Raw genomic sequence first — 24,855 nt, forward strand, 5'->3', positions numbered from 1 at the left:
GCCAAATAATTTCTGTTATACTCACAGACATCATTCAAACAGTTTTAGAAACTTCAGAGTGTTTTCTATCCAAATCTCTTAATAATATGCATATCCTAGCTTCTGGGCCTGAATAGCAGGCAGTTTACTTTTGGTACGCTTTTCATCCGGATGTGAAAATACCGTCCCCTAGCCTAGAGTTTAACAAGAATTTAAGCTTTCTGCCAATATCAGATAGGTCTATGTCCTGGGAAATGTTCTTGTTACTTACAACCTCATGCTAATCACATTAGCCTACGTTAGCTCAACCGTCCCGCGTGGGGGGACACCGATCCTGTAGATGTTGATTGAAATGCATTCCAGATGACTTCCTCTTGAAGCTGCACAAGGATTATCTTCAGACTACTTGTTTATGTGGAATATATTTGATGTCCTATTGATTGTAGCTGCATAACGTTTTAGTAACCGTCTCCGTGTATGTGATTTCAACCTATTCCATGAATCTCAGAATTGTGCTGATTTTACATAGTAACCATGACATGACAATTTTATGGCTGTCAATGACTGCATGTCTTCATGGCATAATTGTATAACAGCTGTATAATTCTGTTTAGTTTCAAAGCCTAGTTTTAGAAACTGCAATACTGTACATCAGTTGTCACTTCTGTTGATTCAGTATAAAGTGTTTTAATTATTCAGTTTGTTTGACATTTTTTTCTGGTAGGTGTCTCTGGCGCTGAAGAATGCCAGCATCATCTTCGACCACAGTCATCACACCCCAGAGTCCCTGGCTGAGGCCGTTGAGGACATGGGGTTTGACTCCATCCTCTCAGACACTACCACAGCTTCCGTGGTCCTCACGGAGACCCAGCTGGTCCCCATCCCAGCCCTTCTCACCCCCGAAGCACAGCAGGAGGCTCTGACCAAGCTAGCTCAGCTCCAGGGGGTCCTGGAGGTCCAGAAGAACAAGGACCAGAGGGGGGTGTCCGTTACCTTCATCCCTTCCCTGATTAGTGTAGTGCAGCTTGGGGAGGTGGTTAGTAGTTTGGCCCCCCTCCTGGAGGTCCCTACATCCAATAGCCCTACAGAGGAAACACTTGTCCCAGCTCCTGCCACAGTGTCAGCCCCGGCCACATCCTCACAGCCTCAACTGGTGAAGATGCGGATCGAAGGCATGGTCTGTCTGTCCTGCACCACCACCATCGAAGGGAAGATTGGCAAGCTCAAAGGAGTTGAGAAAATCAAAGGTAACTTTGTTACTTTGTATTGCGTAGTAGTCACCGGTTTTACACTGAAGGCCATTATCATTTGATCGTGACTCAATGAGGTCTGGTCAAGTGTAATGGTGATCTTGCTAAAGGTCCAATGCAGCTGTTTTAATATCAATATCAAATCATTTCTTGGTAACAATGAAGTACCTTACTGTGATTGTTTTCAATTAAAATGGTCAAAAAGAAACAAAAATAGCTTCTTAGCAAAGAGCAATTTCTCAAGCAAGAATTTTGCTAGGACTGTCTGGGAGTGGTCTGAGTGGGGAGGGGAAAACTAGCTGTTATTGGCAGAGAAGTTTGGAACTCTTATTAGTCTTTTAACTACACTGAACAAAAATATAAACTCAACATGTTTCATGAGCTGAAATAAAAGAGAAGCTGGGGACAATAAAAGGCCACTAAAATTTGCAGTTTTGTCACAAAGCACAATGCCACACATGTCTCAAGTTTTTAGGGAGTGTGCAATTGGCATGTTGACTGCAGGAATGTCCACCAGAGCTGTTGCCAGATAATTTAGTGTTAATTTCATAAGCCACCGCCACCGTCAATTTACAGAATTTGGCAGTACGTGCAACCGGCCTCACAACCGCAGACCACGTGTAACCACGCCAGCCCAGGACCTCCACATTCGGCTTCTTCACCTGTGGGATCATCTGAGGGTGGGTGGGGGTGCTGAGGAGTATTTCTGTCTGTAATAAAGAGCTTTTGTTGGGGAAAAACAAATTCTGATTGGCTGGGCCTGCCTCCAAAGTGGGCTGCGCCCCTGCCCAGTCATGTGAAATCCATAGATTAGGTCTTAAGGAATTTATTTGAACAGACTGATTCCTTCTATGAACTGTAACTCAGTAAAATCTTAGAAATTGTTGCATGTTGTATATATATTTTCTACGTATATTTTGCCAGCTGGTGATGCCATCAGGCAGGCCAAAATTCCATCCAACTAAAACAGGCTGAAACTTATTTTCAAACAGCTGTTTTCACAATTTCACAGTATTATTCCAATCTCATAGTGTGTGTCATAGTTTATATAAATATAAATGAATGAATACAACACAGGAAAATTAAAATTAACTCCACTGGTCCTTTATCTGACTTGGCATTCTATAGCGATGAATGAATATGGGAAGTTGCCGTAGTCCAGTATTCTCACTTAACATTATTCCAGACCCTGAAATGCAAGTTAATCTGGAAAACAAACCTCAATCTCCTGTTTTTCTGTCCTCAACACTGTGATACTTTTGGATTCCTGGAGATGATAATTTATGAATGTTTCCCTTGTGTGTTCTCCTCCAGTGGTTCTAGACTCCCAGGAGGCCACAGTTCTCTACCTGCCATACCTCATCACTATCGACGACATCATCACCCAGATCGCCAAGGCCGGCTTCAAAGCCACACCCAAGTCCAAGCCCCGCCCCCTGCAGCTGTCCGTCAGTGAGATGGAGCGGTTGCTAAGCGCTGCCCTATCACCCCCACCGCCAGTGGAATCTTCCACCGAGGATTCTGAGGTGTCTACAGACTCGGCCCAGACTACCCTCAGGGTGACGGGCATGCACTGCCGCTCCTGTGTGGTAAACATTCAGGATAACATCTCCAAGCTGGCTGGGGTGACCTCCATAGAGGTATTGTTGGAGAGCGAGAGCGCCTCCATCCACTACGACCCAGAGAGGCTGACTGTGTCTGGGCTACAGCAAGCCATCGAGGCCCTGCCACCGGGGACATTTAAAACCCAACCCTGGAGCGCTACCTCTGGAGGTGTAAGCCCTACATCCACCACACCACCACCACCGTTGTCCCAGGCCGGCCTCTCCTCCACCCAGCCCTGCTACAGCCAGCCTCTGACGGCCACGGCCTTAATCCATATAGAGGGGATGACCTGTGGGTCCTGTGTTCAGTCCATTGAGGGGATGCTGTCTCAGAGGAAGGGGGTGCGGTCAGCCAGGGTGTCGCTGGCCAATCACAGAGGGGCGTTTGAGTTCGACCCTCTCCTCACCCAACCAGAGGAGCTCAGAGAGGCCATAGAGGACATGGGATTTGATGCATTCCTGCCTGGTGAGTTGATGGGCGGTTTGTATTCTTTTATCCTAACTAGGGTTTCAAAATTCAGCAAACGTTCCGTACATTCCCAGGTTTTTCAGAGATCCTGGTTGGGAGGATTCCCTCGCTCCTTATTCTGGGAATCATACAACAGGAATTTCTGTCTTAGGGGAAGTTTCTGGAAATTTGCAACCCTACACCTAATAATATCTCTAGCCTAAAGGCTGTGTTGTGAAACAAAACAAATGAATCTGTGTGTATTTGTAACTCATGTAAACTTCCCAGAGCAGTAGCTGAAGAACAGCCATAGAAAGCAGCATGAGAAACCAACATGAAATGGAAACTAATTGTTGCTATATTGTCCTTTTTAGAAACCAACTCCCTGTTGACCGTCCCAGTTATCAGTCCCCCCTCGCCCCCATCCCCCCCCCCTGTCAAGGAGAAGGAGCTGGACAGCGACTCAGAGAGGGGCGCTGCACAGTGTGTTAAGGGGGCCCCAAACACCCTCGCTAAATGCTTCATCCAGATTGGTGGAATGACCTGTGCATCCTGTGTGGCCAACATTGAGAGGAACCTGAAGAATGAACACGGTGAGAGGAGGTTATGTTCATTAGGGCATGCACATTTTTGTTGTTTTTGCAACGATTTACTCCCTGTTTCAGTCCATTTTCTTCGGTAATTAACACAACCCAGTACTACGACTACTGATGAACTATGGTGTAGATCTATTAGCAACACTGACATAGAGCCTGTTCTGTACAGAAGCTAGCTGTCGTATCTGGGACGGGAAAGTGTCATAAACGGTGTCAGTTTAAGATTTACGACGGCAGTTTTTAAGTAACATGGGAGGAACGTGTAGGATGTTATGAAGGCTGTGGACTTCTACCTGGTCAGGACACCCCTTTTAAAGGCATTCATCACTTGTATATTTACTGTTGTCTCCCTTTAGCATCAAGCTCATGTATCAGTTCGATAGGAACGTGATTAAAATGGGTATGTTGCATTAGTCTAACATTGTCCTGCGTTCCTCTGTGCAGGTATCTACTCTGTGCTGGTGGCCCTGATGGCTAGTAAGGCTGAGGTCCGTTATAACCCTGAGGTGATGGACCCTCTGAAGATAGCCGAGTATGTCAGAGAGTTGGGCTTCACTGCTTCTGTCATGGAGAATTATGAGGGTTCTGATGGAAGCCTGGAACTGGTGGTGAGTGTTCTGATTCTCGTCAACACACCGTAATGGTGTTCTGATTCTCGTCAACACACCGTAATGGTGTTCTGATTCTCGTCAACACACCGTAATGGTGTTCTGATTCTCGTCAACACACCGTAATGGTGTTCTGATTCTCATCAACACACCGTAATGGTGTTCTGATTCTCGTCAATACACCGTAATGGTGTTCTGATTCTCGTCAACACACCGTAATGGTGTTCTGATTCTCGTCAACACACCGTAATGGTGTTCTGATTCTCGTCAATACACCGCAATGGTGTTCTGATTCTAATCAACACACCGTAATGGTGTTCTGATTCTCATCAACACACCGTAATGGTGTTCTGATTCTCATCAACACACCGTAACGGTGTTCTGATTCTAATCAACACACCGTAATGGTGTTCTGATTCTAATCAACACACCGCAATGGTGTTCTGATTCTCGCCAACACACCGTAATGGTGTTCTGATTCTCATCAACACACCGTAATGGTGTTCTGATTCTCGTCAACACACCGTAATGGTGTTCTGATTCTAATCAACACACCGTAACGGTGTTCTGATTCTCATCAACACACCGCAATGGTGTTCTGATTCTCGTCAACACACCGCAATGGTGTTCTGATTCTCGTCAACACACCGTAATGGTGTTCTGATTCTAATCAACACACCGTAATGGTGTTCTGATTCTCGTCAACACACCGCAATGGTGTTCTGATTCTCGTCAACACACCGTAATGGTGTTCTGATTCTAATCAACACACTAATGTTTTATAGGGCTAGTGATATTTCCACTGCCTCTGTTCCCTCTTGAATAATCCCAGATTGTCTCTGTGCTACACCCCTGCTAGATGTTTCCTCTAAACCGTGTATTAACAGTACTCCTCTCCACCTCTCTCCAGGTCAGGGGAATGACGTGTGCCTCCTGCGTTCACAAAATAGAGTCCAGCCTGATGAAAGAGAACGGTATCGTCTACGCCTCCGTTGCCCTGGCAACCAACAAAGCCCACATCAAGTACGACCCGGAGGTAACGGGACCGAGAGACGTCATCAAACTCATAGAGGTACTTCATTTTTTTTCAATAATTCATTTATTTGTTTGTCCATTCGTTTGTTCATCCCAACTGGGTCATCCAACCCCTCTCCTCTGCCCTTCATGACAATGTGATATCTGTTTCTTTACCTAGTAAAATATAGGGTTACATTTATTCATTCATTTTGTCTGTTTATCAGAACATGGGCTTCGAGGCATCTCTGGTGAAGAAGGATCGAACAGGCAGTCACCTGGACCACAGCAGAGAGATCACACAGTAATGGAAGGGAATGGGAGGTGTGGGATAACGGGAGGCAATAGTTCAGCTGCTTGGGTGTTTCCTCACTGGCTATTTAGACGAGATTACTCGTCTGTCTCCATGTCTGTACCACCTTCTCTCTCTCTCTTCTCCCAGATGGAGGAAGTCGTTCCTGGTCAGCCTGTTCTTCTGCGTCCCAGTCATGGGGATGATGACCTACATGATCATAGTAGACCACCAGATCAGCACGTCTCACCAGCACAACGCCACCACACAGGACCGGGAACACTACCACTCCACCATGTTCCTGGAAAGACAGCTGCTCCCAGGCCTCTCCATCATGAACCTGATCTCATTCCTCTTCTGTGTCCCTGTACAGGTAGGAGAAAAAGAGGGAGGGAGGGAGGGAGGGATAGATTGGGGGGGAGGGAGGCGTAGATTGGGGTGGAGGGAGGGAGGCGTAGATTGGGGTGGAGGGAGGGAGGCGTAGATTGGGGTGGAGGGAGGGAGGCGTAGATTGGGGTGGAGGGAGGGAGGCGTAGATTGGGGTGGAGGGAGGGAGGCGTAGATTGGGGTGGAGGGAGGGAGGCGTAGATTGGGGTGGAGGGAGGGAGGCGTAGATTGGGGTGGAGGGAGGGAGGCGTAGATTGGGGTGGAGGGAGGGAGGCGTAGATTGGGGTGGAGGGAGGGAGGCGTAGATTGGGGTGGAGGGAGGGAGGCGTAGATTGGGGTGGAGGGAGGGAGGCATAGATTGGGGTGGAGGGAGGGAGGCATAGATTGGGGTGGAGGGAGGGAGGCGTAGATTGGGGTGGAGGGAGGGAGGCGTAGATTGGGGTGGAGGGAGGGAGGCATAGATTGATAGATGGGGTGGAGGGAGGGAGGCGTAGATTGGGGTGGAGGGAGGGAGGCATAGATTGGGGTGGAGGGAGGGAGGCGTAGATTGGGGTGGAGGGAGGGAGGGAGGGAGGGAGCAGTCACTTGGGGCGTGTGGACGGGGAGCAGTCACTTGGGGAGGGAGGGAGCAGTCGCTAGGGGCATGTAGACGGGGAGGGAGGAAGGGAGCATTCACTAGGGGCGTGTAGACGGGGAGGGAGGGAGCAGTCACTTGGGGCGTATAGACGGGGAGGGAGGAAGGGAGCAGTCACTAGGGGCGTATAGACGGGGAGGGAGCAGTCACTAGGGGCGTATTCAAAAGACTGCAAGCTTATAGAACATTCAGATAGAAATGTATTATGTAGAACAAACAAGACTCTGTTGAATAGAATAGATCATATCAGACTGAATAAGCCCCTGATTTAAAATTAGACTTACACTAGTGCCTCCGGGAAAGTATTCAGACCTCTTGACTTTTTCCACATTTTGTTACGTTACAGCCTTATTCTAAAATGGATTACATAATTTTTTTAAATCCTCAACAATCTACACACAATAACCCATAATGACAAAGCAAAAACAGGTTTTTCGAATTTTTTCCAAATGTATAAAAAAACACAAAAACGGAGACCTTATTTACATAATTATTCAGACCCTTTGCTATGAGACTCTAAATTGAGCTCAGGTGCATCCTGTTTCATTTGATCATCCTTGAGATGTTTCTACAACTTGATTGGAGTCCACCTGTGGTAAATTCAAGTGACTGGACATGATTTGGAAAGGCACACACCTGTTTATATAAGGTCCCACAGTGCATGTCAGAGCAAAAACCAAGCCATGAGGTCAAAGGAATTGTCCTTAGAGCTCCGAGACAGGATTGTATCGAGGCACAGATCTGGAGAAGGGTACCAATAAATGTCTACAGCATTGAAGGTCCCTAAGAACACAGTGACCTCATCATTCTTAAATAGAAGAAGTTTGGAACCACCAATCCTCTTCCTAGAGCTGGCCGCCCGGGCAAACTGAGCAATTGGGGGAAAAGGGCCATGGTCAGGGAGGTGACCAAAACCAGATGGTCACTCTGACAGAGATCCAGAGTTCCTCTGTGGAGATGGGAGAACCTTCCAGAAGGTCGACAATCTCTGCAGTACTCCACCAATCAGGCCTTTATGGGAGATTGACCAGACGGAAGCCATTTCTCAGTAAAAGGCACATGACAGCCCGTTTGGAGTTTCCTTAAAGACACTCCAACAATGAGAAACAAGATTCTCTGGTCTGATGAAACCAAGATTGAACTCTTTGGCCTGAATGCCAAGCGTCATGTCTGGAGGAAAACTGTCACCATCCCTATGGTGAAGCATGGTGGTGGCAGCATCATGATGTGGGGATGTTTTTCAGGGACTGGGAGACTAGTCAGGATTGAGGGAAAGATGAACAGAGAGAAGTACAGAGAGATTCTTGATGAAAACCTGCTCCAGAGTGCTCAGGACTTTGGACTGGGCCGAAGGTTCACCTTCCAATAGGACAGCAACCTTAAGCACACAGCCAAGACAATGCAGGAGTGGCGTCGGAACAAGTCTATGAATGTCCTTGAGTGGCCCAGCCAGAGCCCAGACTTGAACCCGATCGAACATCTCTCGAGAGACCTGAAAATGGCTGTGCAGCGACACTCCCCATCCAACCTGACAGAGCTTGAGAGGATCTGCAGGGATGAATGGGTGAAACTCTCCAGATACAGGTGTGCCAGGCTTGTAGCGTCATACCCAAGAAGACTCGAGGCTGTAATAAATGCCAAAGGTTCTTCAACAAAGTACTGAGTAAATTGTCTGAATACTTGTGTAAATATGTTTTTTTATATTTATTGAATTAGCAAACATTTCAAAAACTTGATTTTGCTTTGTCATTATGAGGTATTGTGTGTACATTGATGAGCAAAAAAAAACAATTTAATACATTTTAGAATAAGGCTGTAACTTATCAAAATATGTGAAAAGTCAAGGAGTCTGAATACTTTCTGAAGGCACTGTATACCAAAGTATGTGGACACCTTAAAATTAGTGGATTTGGCCATTTCAGCCACACACGTTGCTGACGGGTATAAAATCGAGCACACACCCATGCAATCTCCATAGACAAACATTGGCAGTAGAATGGTCTTACTGAAGAGCTCAGTGACTTAACGTGGCACCGTCATAGGATACCACCTTTCCAACAAGGATGCCCTGCTAACGCTGCCCCAGTCAACTGTAAGTACTGTTATTGTGACGTGGAAACAACTAAGAGCAACAACGGCTCAGCCGCAAAGTGGTAGGCCACACAAGGTCACAGAACGGGACCGCCGAGTGCTGAAGCGTGTAAAAATTGCCTGCCCTCGTTTGCGACATTAACTACCGAGTTCCAAAATACTTCTGGAAGCTGCTTCAGCACGAACTGTTAGTCGGAAGCTTCATGAAATGGGTTTCCATGGACGAGCAGCCGCACACAAGCCTAAGATCACCATTCGCAATGCCAAGTGTTGGCTGGACTAGTGTAAAGCTCGCCGCCACTGGACTCTGGAGCAGTGGAAATGCGTTCTCTGGCGTGATTAATCCCAATTTATCATCTGGCAGTCTGACGGACGAATCTGGGTTTGGCGAATGCCAGGAGACGTCTACCTGCCTGAATGCATAGTGCAAACTGTAACGTTTGGTGGAGGGGTGATAATGGTCTGGGGCTGTTTCAGGCTAGGCCCCTTAGTTCCAGTGAAGGAAAATCTTAACGCTACAGCATACAATGACATTCTAGACGATTCTGTGCTTCCAACTTTGTGGCAACAGTTTGGGCAAGGCCCTGTCTTGTTTCAGCATGACAATGCCCCTGTTCACAAAGCGAGGTCCATACAGAAATGGTTTGTCGAGATAGGTGTGGAAGAACTTTACTGGTGTGCATAGAGCCCTGACCTCAACCCCTTTAAACACCTTTGGGATGAATTGGAACGCCGACTGCGAGCCAGACCTAACATCTGTGCCTAACATCTAATGCTCTTGTGGCTGAATGGAAGCAAGTCCCCGCAGCAATGTTCCAACATCTAGTGGAAATCCTTCCCAGAAGAGTGGAGGCTGATATAGCAGCAGAGGGGGGAACCAACTCCATATTAATGCCCATAATTTTGGGATGAAATGTTCGACTAGCAGGTGTCCACATACTTTTGGTGATCTCGTGTATCTTTCTAAGTAACACAATACTTACTTAAATAATAATCACCATTTGTGACTCAAGTGTGAAAGTCATTTTCTAATCAAACCTGAAATTAATATATTTTGAATTTTTTAACATTCTTGTCTTTTAGTTTATTGGCGGACGCTACTTCTACACCCATGCCTATAAGGCCCTGAAACACAAAACAGCCAACATGGACGTGCTCATCGTGCTGGCCACCTCCATAGCCTTCACCTACTCCGTGGTCATCCTCATGGTCGCCATGATAGAGAGGGCAAAGGTCAACCCCATCACCTTCTTTGACACGCCCCCCATGCTCTTTGTCTTCATCTCCCTGGGGCGCTGGCTGGAGCAGATTGCCAAGGTACTGAACCTATATATCTCTTTATTTAACCTTTTAACTAGACAAGTCAATTAAGAACAAATTCTTATTTACAGTGACGGCCTACCCCGGCCAAACCCGAACAACGCTGGGCTAATTGTGCGCCGCCCTATGGGACTCCCAATCACAGCTGGATGTGATGCAGCCTGGTTTCGAACCAAATATATATATTTTTTAAACTGTTTTTTGCTTTGTCATTGAGGTTTTGTGTGTAGATTGATAAGGGGGGGTACAATTGAACCAATTTTAAGAATAAGGCTGTAAATGTAACAAAATGTGGGGAAAGTCAACGGGTCTGAATACTTTCTGAAGGCACTGTATGTAAAAGCATACTTTAGCTATAACACAAACGGATAACTTATCATTAATAGAGACGTACTCTTGCTACAAAAATAGCACCATGCTCTGCAACTACTACTGTCCGTTGCTATAAAGATGTAGAAGCATGTCTTCTAGAAGTCATGAGCTCCCGAGTGGCGCAGCGGTCTGAGGCACTGCACCTCAGCGCAAGAGGCGTCACTGCAGTCCCTGGTTCGAAACCAGGCTGTATCACATCCGGCCCGAATGCTCTGTAGCTATTGCAACCATATAGTCCTGACCTGCTCTGTCTCCCCTGCAGAGTAAGACATCAGAAGCTCTGTCCAAGCTGATGTCCCTCCAGGCCAGCGAGGCCACGGTGGTCACACTCAACACGGACATGTCTGTACTCAGGTACTTCACTAAACTTCTCCTGTTTCTACACTTGGAGTTGGATAGCCTGGGTGTTTCTGCTCTTAACCAAAACCGTTTCTGGCCCTGAGATTAGGATTTGGATAAGGCAGGTTGTAAGATATTTGAAACTATTTCAAGTGTTTAAGTTTCATTTCGATGTTTAATCAGAACTGACCCCAGGCCAACATTGAACAGCAAACTCTTTTGAGACGTGGCATAGAACCTGCATCTGACTACATGCCTTTCTCTCTGTCCATGTCAGTGAGGAGCAGGTAGATGTAGAGCTGGTCCAGAGAGGAGACGTGGTCAGGGTGGTGCCTGGAGGGAAGTTCCCCGTTGATGGGAGGGTCATCGAGGGACACAGCATGGCTGACGAGTCCCTCATCACAGGTGGGTTACAGTGGGGAAGATCAACTCTGAGGAGACTGGAGAAGATACATCTCAAAGCTAATGTCTCATCTCTGATGTGTTTTGTGTCCCAGGCGAGGCCATGCCAGTGACTAAGAAGCCAGGCAGCACAGTGATAGCTGGCTCTATCAACCAGAACGGCTCTCTGCTCGTCAGTGCTACACACGTGGGCCTGGACACAACCCTGTCTCAGATAGTTAAACTAGTGGAGGAGGCTCAGACATCTAAGGTGAGGGTGGTGGTGGTAATATGTCAAATTTTGTGTAAATTATCTTCTGTTTCCTGGACTTTGAGTTGGATATTTGATATATATTTGTCTATATTTGATTTTGACAGAACTGACCTTGGGCAACACATGGAGGATTTGTCTCAGAATGAATTTTTCAGTAATGAGCTGGAAGAGCTTCACCTCTGTGGCCTCTGACCTATGCTTTAACCTTCATGACCTCTGACCTCTCCCCTGCAGGCTCCCATCCAGCAGTTTGCAGATAAGATCAGCGGTTACTTTGTCCCGTTCATCGTTGGGGTCTCTCTCCTCACTCTGTTCGCCTGGATCCTCATTGGCTTTGTTGACTTTCCACTGGTGGAAAAATACTTCCCGGTGAGTAACAATTACTATACAGATATCTATGTAAAAACCTTTACTATGCTGATATCTGTGTAAAAACTTTTACAGGGGGTGTATTTAGCTAAATCATTCCACTTAAATCAGGTATTTATATAATTTTCATTTAAATCCTGTCTCTTTGTGAGAGCAGTATGGGAAAGGCCTAGTGGGGAATCTGCTGTCACCTGTCTACTTCCTGTTTAACCTCTCTAGGGTACATGGGACGGTAGCGTCCCACCTCTTCAACAGTCAGTGAAACTGCAGGGCGCTAAATTCAAAACAACAGAAATCCCATAATTAAAATTCCTCAAACATACATGTATTTTACACCATTTTAAAGATGCACTTGTTGTAAATCCAGCCACAGTGTCCGATTTCAAAAAGGCTTTACGACGAAAGCAAACCAAACGATTATGTTAGGTCAGCACCTAGTCACAGATAACACAGCCATTTTTCCAGCCAAAGAGAGGATTCACAAAAAGCAGAAATATAGATAAAATTACTAACATTTGATGATCTTCATCAGATGACACTCATAGGACTTCATGTTACACAATACATGTATGTTTTGTTCGGTGAGGTTCATATTTATATCCAAAAATCTGAGTTTACATTGGCGCCTTACGTTCAGAAGTCACAAAACATCCGGTGATTTTGCAGAGCCACATCAATTTACAGGAATACTCATCATAAACATTGCTAAAAGATACAACTGTTATGCATGGACTTTTAGATGCACTTCTCCTTAATGCAACCGCTGTGTCAGATTTTCAAAAAAGCTTTTCGGAAAAAGAAAACCAATCAAGACACAAATATAGCCGCCATATTATGCAGTCAACAGAAGTCACATTATAAACATTCACTTACCTTTCATGATCTTCATCAGAATGCACTCCCAGGAATCCCAGTTCCATAATAAATGCTTGTTTTGTTCGATAATGTCCGTCATTTATGTCCATATTCCTCCTTGTTGTTCTAGTGTTCAGTACACTTTCCAAACTCACGACGTGCGGGCAGGTCCAGCGGAAAGTACGGACGAAAAGTTAGTTATATTACAGTCCGTAAAAACATGACAAACGAAGTATTGAATCAATCTTTAGGATGTTTTTAACATAATTCTTCAATAATGTTCCAACCAGAGTATTCCTGTGTCTTCAGAATTGCGATGGGACAGAGCTCGCTCTCACGTGAACGCGCATGGTCACCTCATGGCAGACCTGACTAATTCCTCTCCTTCGGCCCCACTAAACAGTAGAGGCATCAGACAAGGTTCTAACGACTGTTGACATCTAGTGGAAGCCGTAGGAAGTGCAACATTACCAATATCCCACTGTATCTTCAATAGGAGCTGATTTGAAAATCGACCAACCTCAGAATTCCCACTTCCTGGTTGGATTTTTTTCTCAGGTTTTTGCCTGCCTGATGAGTTCTGTTATACTCAGACATCATTCAAACAGTTTTAAAAACTTCAGAGTGTTTTCTATCCAAATCTACTAATAATATGCATATTCTAGCTTTTATGGCTTTGTAGCAGGCCGTTTACTCTGAGCATGCTTTTCATCCGGACGTGAAAATACTGCCCCCTACCCCAAAGAAGTTAAACAGTGGAGGCTGATCAAGGGAAGGAGGCAAGAGAGAAGAAATCAGCATTAGACTATTGAAATGTAATCCAGACTGTTCCCCTGTTTCTCTGTCTCCCTCTACAGGGCTATGATAAGAGCGTCTCCAAGCTGTAGACTACCCTGTCTAACGTCTCTCTGTCTCCCTCTACAGGGCTATGATAAGAGCATCTCCAAGGCAGAAGCCGTGATCAGGTTTGCCTTCCAGGCCTCCATCACGGTGCTGTGTATCGCCTGCCCCTGCTCTCTGGGCCTGGCAACCCCGACAGCTGTGATGGTGGGCACGGGGGTGGGTGCTCAGAACGGTATCCTCATCAAGGGAGGGGAACCACTAGAGATGGCACACAAGGTGAGGGGAGAAGACACTACCAATCAGACAATAGTCGATCACTAATAATATCATATTGATAGTAAAAATCATTCGGTTTGATATGTTATGCCTCATGTTTGTAGTCAGAATCTGATTATTTGCGACTGTTGCAGTTACTGGGTGTATCTTATTAAATTGTCTGAGGATCGCTATACTATCGCTTCCCTTATTGCTAACTCATTACAAAAAAAAACGGTATATTTTCCAGATCCAGACAGTGGTGTTTGATAAGACGGGTACCATCACCTACGGAGCTCCTAAAGTCATCCAGGTGAAGATTGTAGTGGAGGGGAACAGGATGCCTCGCTCCCGTCTGCTGGCCGTCGTAGGGACCGCAGAGAACAACAGTGAACACCCGCTGGGAGCTGCCATCACCAAGTACTGTAAACAGGTGAGTCTGGTTCCATCACCAAGTACTGTAAACAGGTGAGTCTGATTCCATCACCAAGTACTGTAAACAGGTGAGTCTGGTTCCATCACCAAGTACTGTAAACAGGTGAGTCTGATTCCATCACCAAGTACTGTAAACAGGTGAGTCTGGTTCCATCACCAAGTACTGTAAACAGGTGAGTCTGATTCCATCACCAAGTACTGTAAACAGGTGAGTCTGGTTCCATCACCAAGTACTGTAAACAGGTGAGTCTGATTCTGTTACCAAGTACTGTAAACAGGTGAGTCTGATTCCATCACCAAGTACTGTAAACAGGTGAGTCTGGTTCCATCACCAAGTACTGTAAACAGGTGAGTCTGATTCCATCATCCAGTAAAGTAAACAGGTGAGTCTGATTCTGTTACCAAGTACTGTAAACAGGTGAGTCTGATTCCATCACCAAGTACTGTAAACAGGTGAGTCTGATTCTGTTACCAAGTACTGTAAACAGGTGAGTCGGGTTCCATCACCAAGTACTGTAAACAGGTGAGTCTGATTCTGTTACCAAGTACTGTAAACAGGTGAGTCTGATTCTGTTACCAAGTACTGTAAACAGGTGAGTCTGATTCTGTTACCAAGTACTGTAAACAGGTGAGTCTGATTCTGTTACCAAGTACTGTAAACAGGTGAGTCTGATTCCATCACCAAGTACTGTAAACAGGTGAGTCGGGTTCCATCACCAAGTACTGTAAACGGGTGAGTCTGGTTCCATCACCAAGTACTGTAAACGGGTGGGTCTGATTCTGTTACCAAGTACTGTAAACGGGTGGGTCTGATTCTGTTACCAAGTACTGTAAACGGGTGGGTCTGGTTCTGTTACCAAGTACTGTAAACAGGTGGGTCTGGTTCTGTTACCAAGTACTGTAAACAGGTGGGTCTGGTTCTGTTACCAAGTACTGTAAACAGGTGGGTCTGGTTCTGTTACCAAGTACTGTAAACAGGTGGGTCTGGTTCTGTTACCAAGTACTGTAAACAGGTGGGTCTGGTTCTGTTACCAAGTACTATAAACGGGTGGGTCTGATTCTGTTACCAAGTACTGTAAACGGGTGGGTCTGATTCTGTTACCAAGTCCTGTAAACAGGTGAGTCTGATTCTGTTACCAAGTCCTGTAAACTGGTGAGTCCAACTGAACCTCAGTACTACAGCTGACAGGTAGGAGACTGGTCGTGAGTGGATCATTCCATTGTGGATCCAGATGAAGTATACTAATCTGTCTCTGTATTAGGAGCTGGGTACGGAGTCCCTTGGTGCGTGTACTGACTTCCAGGCTGTGCCAGGCTGTGGAATACGATGCCAGGTCAGTAACACAGAGACCATCAGGAGAGGGCTGTGTAATAAACTGTGTGTGTGTGTGTGTTAGGTCAGTAACACAGAGACCATCAGGAGAGGGCTGTGTAATAAACTGTGTGTGTGTGTGTGTGTTAGGTCAGTAACACAGAGACCATCAGGAGAGGACCGTGACGGCTGTGTAATAAACTGTGTGTGTGTTAGGTCAGTAACACAGAGACCATCAGGAGAGGACCGTGACGGCTGTGTAATAAACTGTGTGTGTGTGTGTGTTAGGTCAGTAACACAGAGACCATCAGGAGAGGACCGTGACGGCTGTGTAATAAACTGTGTGTGTGTGTGTTAGGTCAGTAACACAGAGACCATCAGGAGAGGACCGTGACGGCTGTGTAATAAACTGTGTGTGTGTGTGTTAGGTCAGTAACACAGAGACCCTGCTGAGACAACATCAGGAGGACCGTGACGGCTGTGTAATAAACTGTGTGTGTGTGTGTGTTAGGTCAGTAACACAGAGACCCTGCTGAGACAACATCAGGAGGACCGTGACGGCTGTGTAATAAACTGTGTGTGTGTGTGTGTTAGGTCAGTAACACAGAGACCCTGCTGAGACAACATCAGGAGGACAGTGACGGCTGTGTAATAAACTGTGTGTGTGTTAGGTCAGTAACACAGAAACCCTGCTGAGACAACATCAGGAGGACAGTGACGGCTGTGTAATAAACTGTGTGTGTGTTAGGTCAGTAACACAGAGACCCTGCTGAGACAACATCAGGAGGACAGTGACGGCTGTGTAATAATCTGTGTGTGTGTGTGTGTGTTAGGTCAGTAACACAGAGACCCTGCTGAGACAACATCAGGAGGACAGTGACGGCTGTGTAATAATCTGTGTGTGTGTGTGTGTGTTAGGTCAGTAACACAGAGACCCTGCTGAGACAACATCAGGAGGACAGTGACGGCTGTGTAATAATCTGTGTGTGTGTGTGTGTGTGTGTGTGTGTTAGGTCAGTAACACAGAGACCCTGCTGAGACAACATCAGGAGGACAGTGACGGCTGTGTAATAATCTGTGTGTGTGTGTGTGTGTGTGTGTGTGTGTGTTAGGTCAGTAACACAGAGACCCTGCTGAGACAACATCAGGAGGACAGTGACGGCTGTGTAATAAACTGTGTGTGTGTGTGTGTTAGGTCAGTAACACAGAGACCCTGCTGAGACAACATCAGGAGGACAGTGACGGCTGTGTAATAAACTGTGTGTGTGTGTGTTAGGTCAGTAACACAGAGACCCTGCTGAGACAACATCAGGAGGACAGTGACGGCTGTGTAATAAACTGTGTGTGTGTTAGGTCAGTAACACAGAGACCCTGCTGAGACAACATCAGGAGGACAGTGACGGCTGTGTAATAAACTGTGTGTGTGTGTGTGTGTGTTAGGTCAGTAACACAGAGACCCTGCTGAGACAACATCAGGAGGACAGTGACGGCTGTGTAATAAACTGTGTGTGTGTGTGTTAGGTCAGTAACACAGAGACCCTGCTGAGACAACATCAGGAGGACAGTGACGGCTGTGTAATAATCTGTGTGTGTGTGTGTGTGTTAGGTCAGTAACACAGAGACCCTGCTGAGACAACATCAGGAGGACAGTGACGGCTGTGTAATAATCTGTGTGTGTGTGTGTGTTAGGTCAGTAACACAGAGACCCTGCTGAGACAACATCAGGAGGACAGTGACGGCTGTGTAATAATCTGTGTGTGTGTGTGTGTGTGTGTGTGTGTGTGTTAGGTCAGTAACACAGAGACCCTGCTGAGAACATCAGGAGGACAGTGACGGCTGTGTAATAATCTGTGTGTGTGTGTGTGTGTTAGGTCAGTAACACAGAGACCCTGCTGAGACAACATCAGGAGGACAGTGACGGCTGTGTAATAATCTGTGTGTGTGTGTGTGTGTGTTAGGTCAGTAACACAGAGACCCTGCTGAGACAACATCAGGAGGACCGTGACGGCTGTGTAATAAACTGTGTGTGTGTGTGTGTTAGGTCAGTAACACAGAGACCCTGCTGAGACAACATCAGGAGGACAGTGACAGTGAAGACAACAACCAGGGAAACAGTGTTCTGGTCCAGATCAGTGACTCCAGAACCCGGCCAGGATCACACCCCCTCATCATGGACCCGCAGCCTCTCAGTGCGTACTGGGATATGTAGTGCAAAATAGGACAGCTATTTTCAATTGTTTTAAAGCTGAATGGAAAATACAATCTTAAATTAGCCCTTATTGTCAATTATTATTCACCATAAGGCCTGTTTCCACTGCACCGATTGAAATGCATGCTATACATTCTGTCTACAATCTAGGATATATTCTAGTCTAACCCCTATTATTCCTCTGTGTTCCTCTATAGCCCTGGTGCAGACAGAGAACCAGTAACCTCTCTGTGTTCCTCTATAGCCCTGGTGCAGACAGCATCCTACGTAGTGTTGATAGGGAACCAGTAACCTCTCTGTGTTCCTCTATAGCCCTGGTGCAGACAGCATCCTACGTAGTGTTGATAGGGAACCAGTAACCTCTCTGTGTTCCTCTATAGCCCTGGTGCAGACAGCATCCTACGTGGTGTTGATAGGGAACCAGTAACCTCTCTGTGTTCCTCTATAGCCCTGGTGCAGACAGCATCCTACGTGGTGTTGATAGGGAACAGGGAGTGGATGAGGAGGAACGGACTGCAGATCAGACCTGATGTTGACGAGACCATGAATGAACATGAACACAGAGGACGCACTGCTGTACTGGTGGCAGTGGACAGTGAGTACTGAGTAGCCTTAGGAGTTTCCAACCTTTAATCCATTGTGTTGCTGAGTGTATATAATCACTCTCCCCTCCCTCTCTCTCTCTGTCTCTCTCTCCGTCTCTGTCTCTCTCCCCCCGTGTCTCTCTCTCTGTAGATCTTCTATGTGCCATGATAGCCATAGCAGACACAGTGAAGCCTGAGGCAGAGTTGGCGGTTCACACCCTGCAGGCCATGGGACTGGAGGTGATTCTGATGACTGGAGACAACAGCAAGACAGCACGGGCCATCGCTGCTCAGGTAGGGGACTGGACTGGCTGGGGGGGTGGGGTTCAGAGGTCACGGGAGACTACATAGACTACTACATGCAAATATAATGTTTATGAATGTATCTACTGAACCAGAACATGTCACTCAGCATCTGATTAACAACCCAAATGGAAATGTGATTTTATTGTGTCTTGTGAACTGTCATTTAGCTGTCTCTCTGTGTCCTCCAGGTGGGCGTCAGGAAGGTGTAAATGTGGTTTGATTGTAGGTTGTGAACTGTCATTTAGCTGTCTCTCTGTCTCCTCCAGGTGGGCGTCAGGAAGGTGTAAATGTAGGTTGTGAACTGTCATTTAGCTGTCTCTCTGTCTCCTCCAGGTGGGCATCAGGAAGGTGTAAATGTAGGTTGTGAACTCATTTAGCTGTCTCTCTGTCCCCTCCAGGTGGGTGTCAGGAAGGTGTAAATGTAGGTTGTGAACTCATTTAGCTGTCTCTCTGTCTCCTCCAGGTGGGCGTCAGGAAGGTGTAAATGTGGTTTGATTGTAGGTTGTGAACTGTCATTTAGCTGTCTGTCTCCTCCAGGTGGGCATCAGGAAGGTGTAAATGTGGTGTCATTTAGCTGTCTCTGTCTCCTCCAGGTGGGCATCAGGAAGGTGTAAATGTGGTTTGATTGTAGGTTGTGAACTGTCATTTAGCTGTCTCTGTCTCCTCCAGGTGGGTGTCAGGAAGGTGTAAATGTGGTGTCATTTAGCTGTCTCTCTGTCTCCTCCAGGTGGGCATCAGGAAGGTGTAAATGTGGTGTCATTTAGCTGTCTCTCTGTCTCCTCCAGGTGGGCGTCAGGAAGGTGTAAATGTGGTTTGATTGTAGGTTGTGAACTGTCATTTAGCTGTCTCTGTCTCCTCCAGGTGGGCATCAGGAAGGTGTAAATGTGGTTTGATTGTAGGTTGTGAACTGTCATTTAGCTGTCTCTGTCTCCTCCAGGTGGGCATCAGGAAGGTGTAAATGTGGTGTCATTTAGCTGTCTCTCTGTCTCCTCCAGGTGGGCATCAGGAAGGTGTAAATGTAGGTTGTGAACTCATTTAGCTGTCTCTGTCTCCTCCAGGTGGGTGTCAGGAAGGTGTAAATGTGGTGTCATTTAGCTGTCTCTCTGTCTCCTCCAGGTGGGCATCAGGAAGGTGTAAATGTGGTGTCATTTAGCTGTCTCTCTGTCTCCTCCAGGTGGGCATCAGGAAGGTGTAAATGTGGTGTCATTTAGCTGTCTCTCTGTCTCCTCCAGGTGGGCATCAGGAAGGTGTAAATGTAGGTTGTGAACTCATTTAGCTGTCTCTCTGTCTCCTCCAGGTGGGTGTCAGGAAGGTGTAAATGTGGTGTCATTTAGCTGTCTCTCTGTCTCCTCCAGGTGGGTGTCAGGAAGGTGTAAATGTGGTGTCATTTAGCTGTCTCTCTGTCTCCTCCAGGTGGGCATCAGGAAGGTGTAAATGTGGTGTCATTTAGCTGTCTCTCTGTCTCCTCCAGGTGGGCATCAGGAAGGTGTAAATGTAGGTTGTGAACTCATTTAGCTGTCTCTCTGTCTCCTCCAGGTGGGTGTCAGGAAGGTGTAAATGTGGTGTCATTTAGCTGTCTCTCTGTCTCCTCCAGGTGGGTGTCAGGAAGGTGTAAATGTGGTGTCATTTAGCTGTCTCTCTGTCTCCTCCAGGTGGGCATCAGGAAGGTGTAAATATGGTTTGATTGTAGGTTGTGAACTCATTTAGCTGTCTCTGTCTCCTCCAGGTGGGCATCAGGAAGGTGTAAACATGGTTTGATTGTAGGTTGTGAACTCATTTAGCTGTCTCTGTCTCCTCCAGGTGGGCATCAGGAAGGTGTAAATGTGGTGTCATTTAGCTGTCTCTCTGTCTCCTCCAGGTGGGCATCAGGAAGGTGTAAATATGGTTTGATTGTAGGTTGTGAACTCATTTAGCTGTCTCTGTCTCCTCCAGGTGGGCATCAGGAAGGTGTAAATGTGGTGTCATTTAGCTGTCTCTCTGTCTCCTCCAGGTGGGCATCAGGAAGGTGTAAATATGGTTTGATTGTAGGTTGTGAACTCATTTAGCTGTCTCTGTCTCCTCCAGGTGGGCATCAGGAAGGTGTAAACATGGTTTGATTGTAGGTTGTGAACTCATTTAGCTGTCTCTCTGTCTCCTCCAGGTGGGCATCAGGAAGGTGTTTGCGGAGGTGCTGCCGTCCCACAAGGTGGCCAAGGTAGAGCAGCTGCAGCAGGCAGGGAAGAGGGTGGCCATGGTGGGTGACGGGGTCAACGACTCGCCCGCTCTGGCCATGGCAGACGTTGGCATCGCCATTGGAACTGGCACTGACGTGGCCATAGAGGCAGCTGACGTGGTGCTGATCAGGGTGAGGAGCAGAGGGCTGAGTGGATGGATGTACATCTGTCTGGCTGGCTGATCGTCTCTACACGTTAATCTGTCTGATCGTCTCTACACGTTAATCTGTCTGATCGTCTCTACACGTTAATCTGTCTGATCGTCTCCACACGTTAATCTGTCTGATCGTCTCTACACGTTAATCTGTCTGATCGTCTCCACACGTTAATCTGTCTGATCGTCTCTACACGTTAAGCTGTCTGATCGTCTCTACACGTTAATCTGTCTGATCGTCTCTACGCGTTAATCTGTCTGGCTGTCTGATCGTCTCCACACGTTAATCTGTCTGATCGTCTCTACGCGTTAATCTGTCTGATCGTCTCTACACGTTAATCTGTCTGATCGTCTCTACGCGTTAATCTGTCTGATCGTCTCTACGCGTTAATCTGTCTGATCGTCTCTACGCGTTAATCTGTCTGATCGTCTCTACGCGTTAATCTGTCTGGCTGTCTGATCGTCTCCACACGTTAATCTGTCTGATCGTCTCTACGCGTTAATCTGTCTGATCGTCTCTACGCGTTAATCTGTCTGATCGTCTCTACGCGTTAATCTGTCTGATCGTCTCTACGCGTTAATCTGTCTGGCTGTCTAATCGTCCCTACTAGAGGTTGACCGATTTATGATTTTTCAACACCGATACCAATTATTGGAGGACCAAAAAAGCTGATACCGATTAATCGGACGATTTATTATATTATTTGTAATAATGACAATTACAACAATACCGAATGAACACTTATTTTAACTTGATATAATACATCAATAAAATCTATTTAGTCTCAAATAAATAATGTAACATGTTCAATTTGGTTTAAATATTGTAAAAACAGCATTGGAGAAGAAAGTAAAAGTGAATGTGCCATGTAAAAAAGCTAACGTTTAAGTTCCTTGCTCAGAACATATGAAAGCTGGTGGTTCCTTTTAACATGAGTCTTCAATATTCCCAGGTAAGAAGTTTTAGGTTGTAGTTATTATAGGACTATTTCTCTCTATACGATTTGTATTTCATATAACTTTGATTATTGGATGTTCTTATAGGCACTTTAGTATTGCCAGCCTAATATCAGGAGTTGATAGGCTTGAAGTCAAACAGCTCTGTGCTTCAAGCATTGCTAAGAGCTGCTGGCAAACGCAGTAAAGTGCTGTTTGAATGAATGCTTACGAGCCTCCTGCTGCCTACCACCGCTCAGTCAGACTGCTCTATCAAATCATAGACTTAATTATAATATAATAAACACAGAAATACAAGCCGTAGGTCATTAATATGGTCAAATCCAGAAACTATAATTTCGAAAACAAAATGTTTATTCTTTCAGTGAAATACGGAACCGTTTCGTATTTTATCTAACGGATGGCATCCCTGAGTCTAAATATTGCACAACCTTCAATGTTATGTAAAATTCTGGCAAATTAATTATGGTCTTTGTTAGGAAGAAATGGTCTTCACACAGTTCGCAACGAGCCAGGCGGCTTAAACTGCTGCATATACCCCGACTCTGCTTGCATAGAACGCAAGAGAATTGACACAATTTCCCTAGTTAATATTGCCTGCTAACATGAATTTCTTTTAACTAAAAATGCAGGTTTAAAAATATATACATTTTAAGAAAGACATTGATGTTTATGGTTAGGTACTTTATTATATGCAACGACAAGTGCTTTTTTCGCGAATGCGCTTTTGTTAACTTCTCTGGGGCAGGTGGAACGCAAACGTCCCACCGGCCAATAGCCAGGGAAAATACAGAGCGCCATATTCAAATAACATGATATAAAAATCTAACTTTCATTAAATCACACATGTAAGATACCAAATTAAAGATACACTCGTTGTGAATCCAGCCAACATGTCAGATTTCAAAAAAGTTTTTCGGCGAAAGCATAAGATGCTATTATCTGATGATAGCACAAAAGTAAACAAAGAGTAGCATAATTCAACACTGCAAGCACGACACAAAACGCAGAAATAAAATATAAATCATGCCTTACCTTTGACTAAATTCTTTTGTTGGCACTCCAATATGTCCCATAAACATCACAAATGGTCCTTTTGTTAGATTAATTCCGTCTATATATATCCAAAATGTCTATTTATTTGGACCGTTTCATCCAGAAAAACACAGCTTCCAACTTTCACCAAGTCACTACAAAATATATCAAAAGTTACATGTAAACTTTACCAAAACATTTCAAACTACTTTGGTAATACAACGTTAGGTATTTTTAAACGTTAATAATCTATCAATTTGAAGACGGGATGATCTGTGTTCAATACAAAAAGAAAACAATCTGACGCAACTTTTTTCGTAACGTGACTCTCAAAATATTTAGTTCATGTGACCCTCATTTACGATAGCCCTACTTCTTCACTACACAAAGGAATAACCTCAACCGATTTCCAAGGACTGGTGACATCCAGTGGAAGCGGTAGGAACTGCAAGCAAGTCGATTAGAAATCTGGCGTCTCTAAAAAAACTAATTGAAAAGACAGTGACATCAAAAAAATACAAATTCTGAATGGTTTGTCCTCAGGGTTTTGCTACATTAGTTCTGTTATTCTCACAGACATGATTCAAACAGTTTTAGAAACTTCAGAGTGTTTTCTATCCAAATCTCAAATTCATTTTTGAAGAATTGCGCACTTTTATTGTAATGGTAAAGCTCAGTCTGTCTTGAATACTAAGTTTTCCTCTCTCCCCCATGTCTTTCTCTCTCCCCCCATGTCTCTTTCTCTCTCTCCCCCCATGTCTCTTTCTCTCTCTCCCCCGTGTCTCTTTCTCTCTCCCCCCCGTGTCTTTCTCTCTCCCCCCGTGTCTTTCTCTCTCCCCCCGTGTCTCTTTCTCTCTCTCCCCCGTGTCTCTTTCTCTCTTCCCCCCCGTGTCTCTTTCTCTCTTCCCCCCCGTGTCTCTTTCTCTCTTCCCCCCGTGTCTCTTTCTCTCTTCCCCCCGTGTCTCTTTCTCTCTTCCCCCCGTGTCTCTTTCTCTCTTCCCCCCGTGTCTCTTTCTCTCTTCCCCCCGTGTCTCTTTCTCTCTTCCCCCCCGTGTCTCTTTCTCTCTTCCCCCCCGTGTCTCTTTCTCTCTCCCCCCCGTCTCTTTCTCTCTCCCCCCGTGTCTCTTTCTCTCTCCCCCCCGTGTCTCTTTCTCTCTTCCCCCCCGTGTCTCTTTCTCTCTTCCCCCCCGTGTCTCTTTCTCTCTTCCCCCCCGTGTCTCTTTCTCTCTCCCCCCCCCCGTGTCTCTTTCTCTCTCCCCCCCCGTGTCTCTTTCTCTCTCCCCCCCCCCGTGTCTCTTTCTCTCTCCCCCCCCCCGTGTCTCTTTCTCTCTCCCCCCCCGTGTCTCTTTCTCTCTCCCCCCGTGTCTCTTTCTCTCTCCCCCCGTGTCTCTTTCTCTCTCCCCCCGTGTCTCTTTCTCTCTCCCCCGTGTCTCTTTCTCTCTCCCCCCGTGTCTCTTTCTCTCTCCCCCCGTGTCTCTTTCTCTCTCCCCCCGTGTCTCTTTCTCTCTCCCCCGTGTCTCTTTCTCTCTCCCCCGTGTCTCTTTCTCTCTCCCCCCGTGTCTCTTTCTCTCTCCCCCCGTGTCTCTTTCTCTCTCCCCCCGTGTCTCTTTCTCTCCCCCCCGTGTCTCTTTCTCTCCCCCCCGTGTCTCTTTCTCTCCCCCCCGTGTCTCTTTCTTTCCCCCCCCGTGTCTCTTTCTTTCCCCCCCCCGTGTCTCTTTCTCTCTCTCCCCCCGTGTCTC

At 46.2% G+C, this 24,855-nt stretch overlaps 1 protein-coding gene across 6 annotated transcripts in view; it reads left to right on the forward strand.

Moving 5' to 3' along the window:
• Positions 1-24,855, forward strand: part of LOC129858465 (copper-transporting ATPase 1-like) — a 43,981-nt gene that overhangs the window by 10,354 nt on the left and 8,772 nt on the right. For 5 of the 6 annotated variants that reach the window (XM_055927717.1, XM_055927718.1, XM_055927719.1 and 2 more), the window contains exons 3-21: positions 704-1,226; positions 2,544-3,299; positions 3,656-3,874; positions 4,322-4,485; positions 5,396-5,557; positions 5,727-5,803; positions 5,942-6,164; positions 9,987-10,220; positions 10,858-10,949; positions 11,212-11,339; positions 11,432-11,586; positions 11,824-11,958; positions 13,738-13,932; positions 14,162-14,344; positions 15,609-15,680; positions 17,700-17,847; positions 18,316-18,462; positions 18,603-18,745; positions 20,898-21,101. In XM_055927717.1, coding sequence (XP_055783692.1) covers positions 704-1,226; positions 2,544-3,299; positions 3,656-3,874; positions 4,322-4,485; positions 5,396-5,557; positions 5,727-5,803; positions 5,942-6,164; positions 9,987-10,220; positions 10,858-10,949; positions 11,212-11,339; positions 11,432-11,586; positions 11,824-11,958; positions 13,738-13,932; positions 14,162-14,344; positions 15,609-15,680; positions 17,700-17,847; positions 18,316-18,462; positions 18,603-18,745; positions 20,898-21,101 — 3,960 coding nt within the window. Of the gene's footprint in view, positions 1-703; positions 1,227-2,543; positions 3,300-3,655; positions 3,875-4,321; positions 4,486-5,395; positions 5,558-5,726; positions 5,804-5,941; positions 6,165-9,986; positions 10,221-10,857; positions 10,950-11,211; positions 11,340-11,431; positions 11,587-11,823; positions 11,959-13,737; positions 13,933-14,161; positions 14,345-15,608; positions 15,681-17,699; positions 17,848-18,315; positions 18,463-18,602; positions 18,746-19,090; positions 19,128-20,897; positions 21,102-24,855 lie in introns of those variants that run through there. The other variant, XM_055927721.1, reaches the window with a different exon arrangement.

This window comes from Salvelinus fontinalis, chromosome 6 (assembly GCF_029448725.1).
Source record: "Salvelinus fontinalis isolate EN_2023a chromosome 6, ASM2944872v1, whole genome shotgun sequence".
Taxonomy (NCBI): Eukaryota; Metazoa; Chordata; class Actinopteri; order Salmoniformes; family Salmonidae; genus Salvelinus; species Salvelinus fontinalis.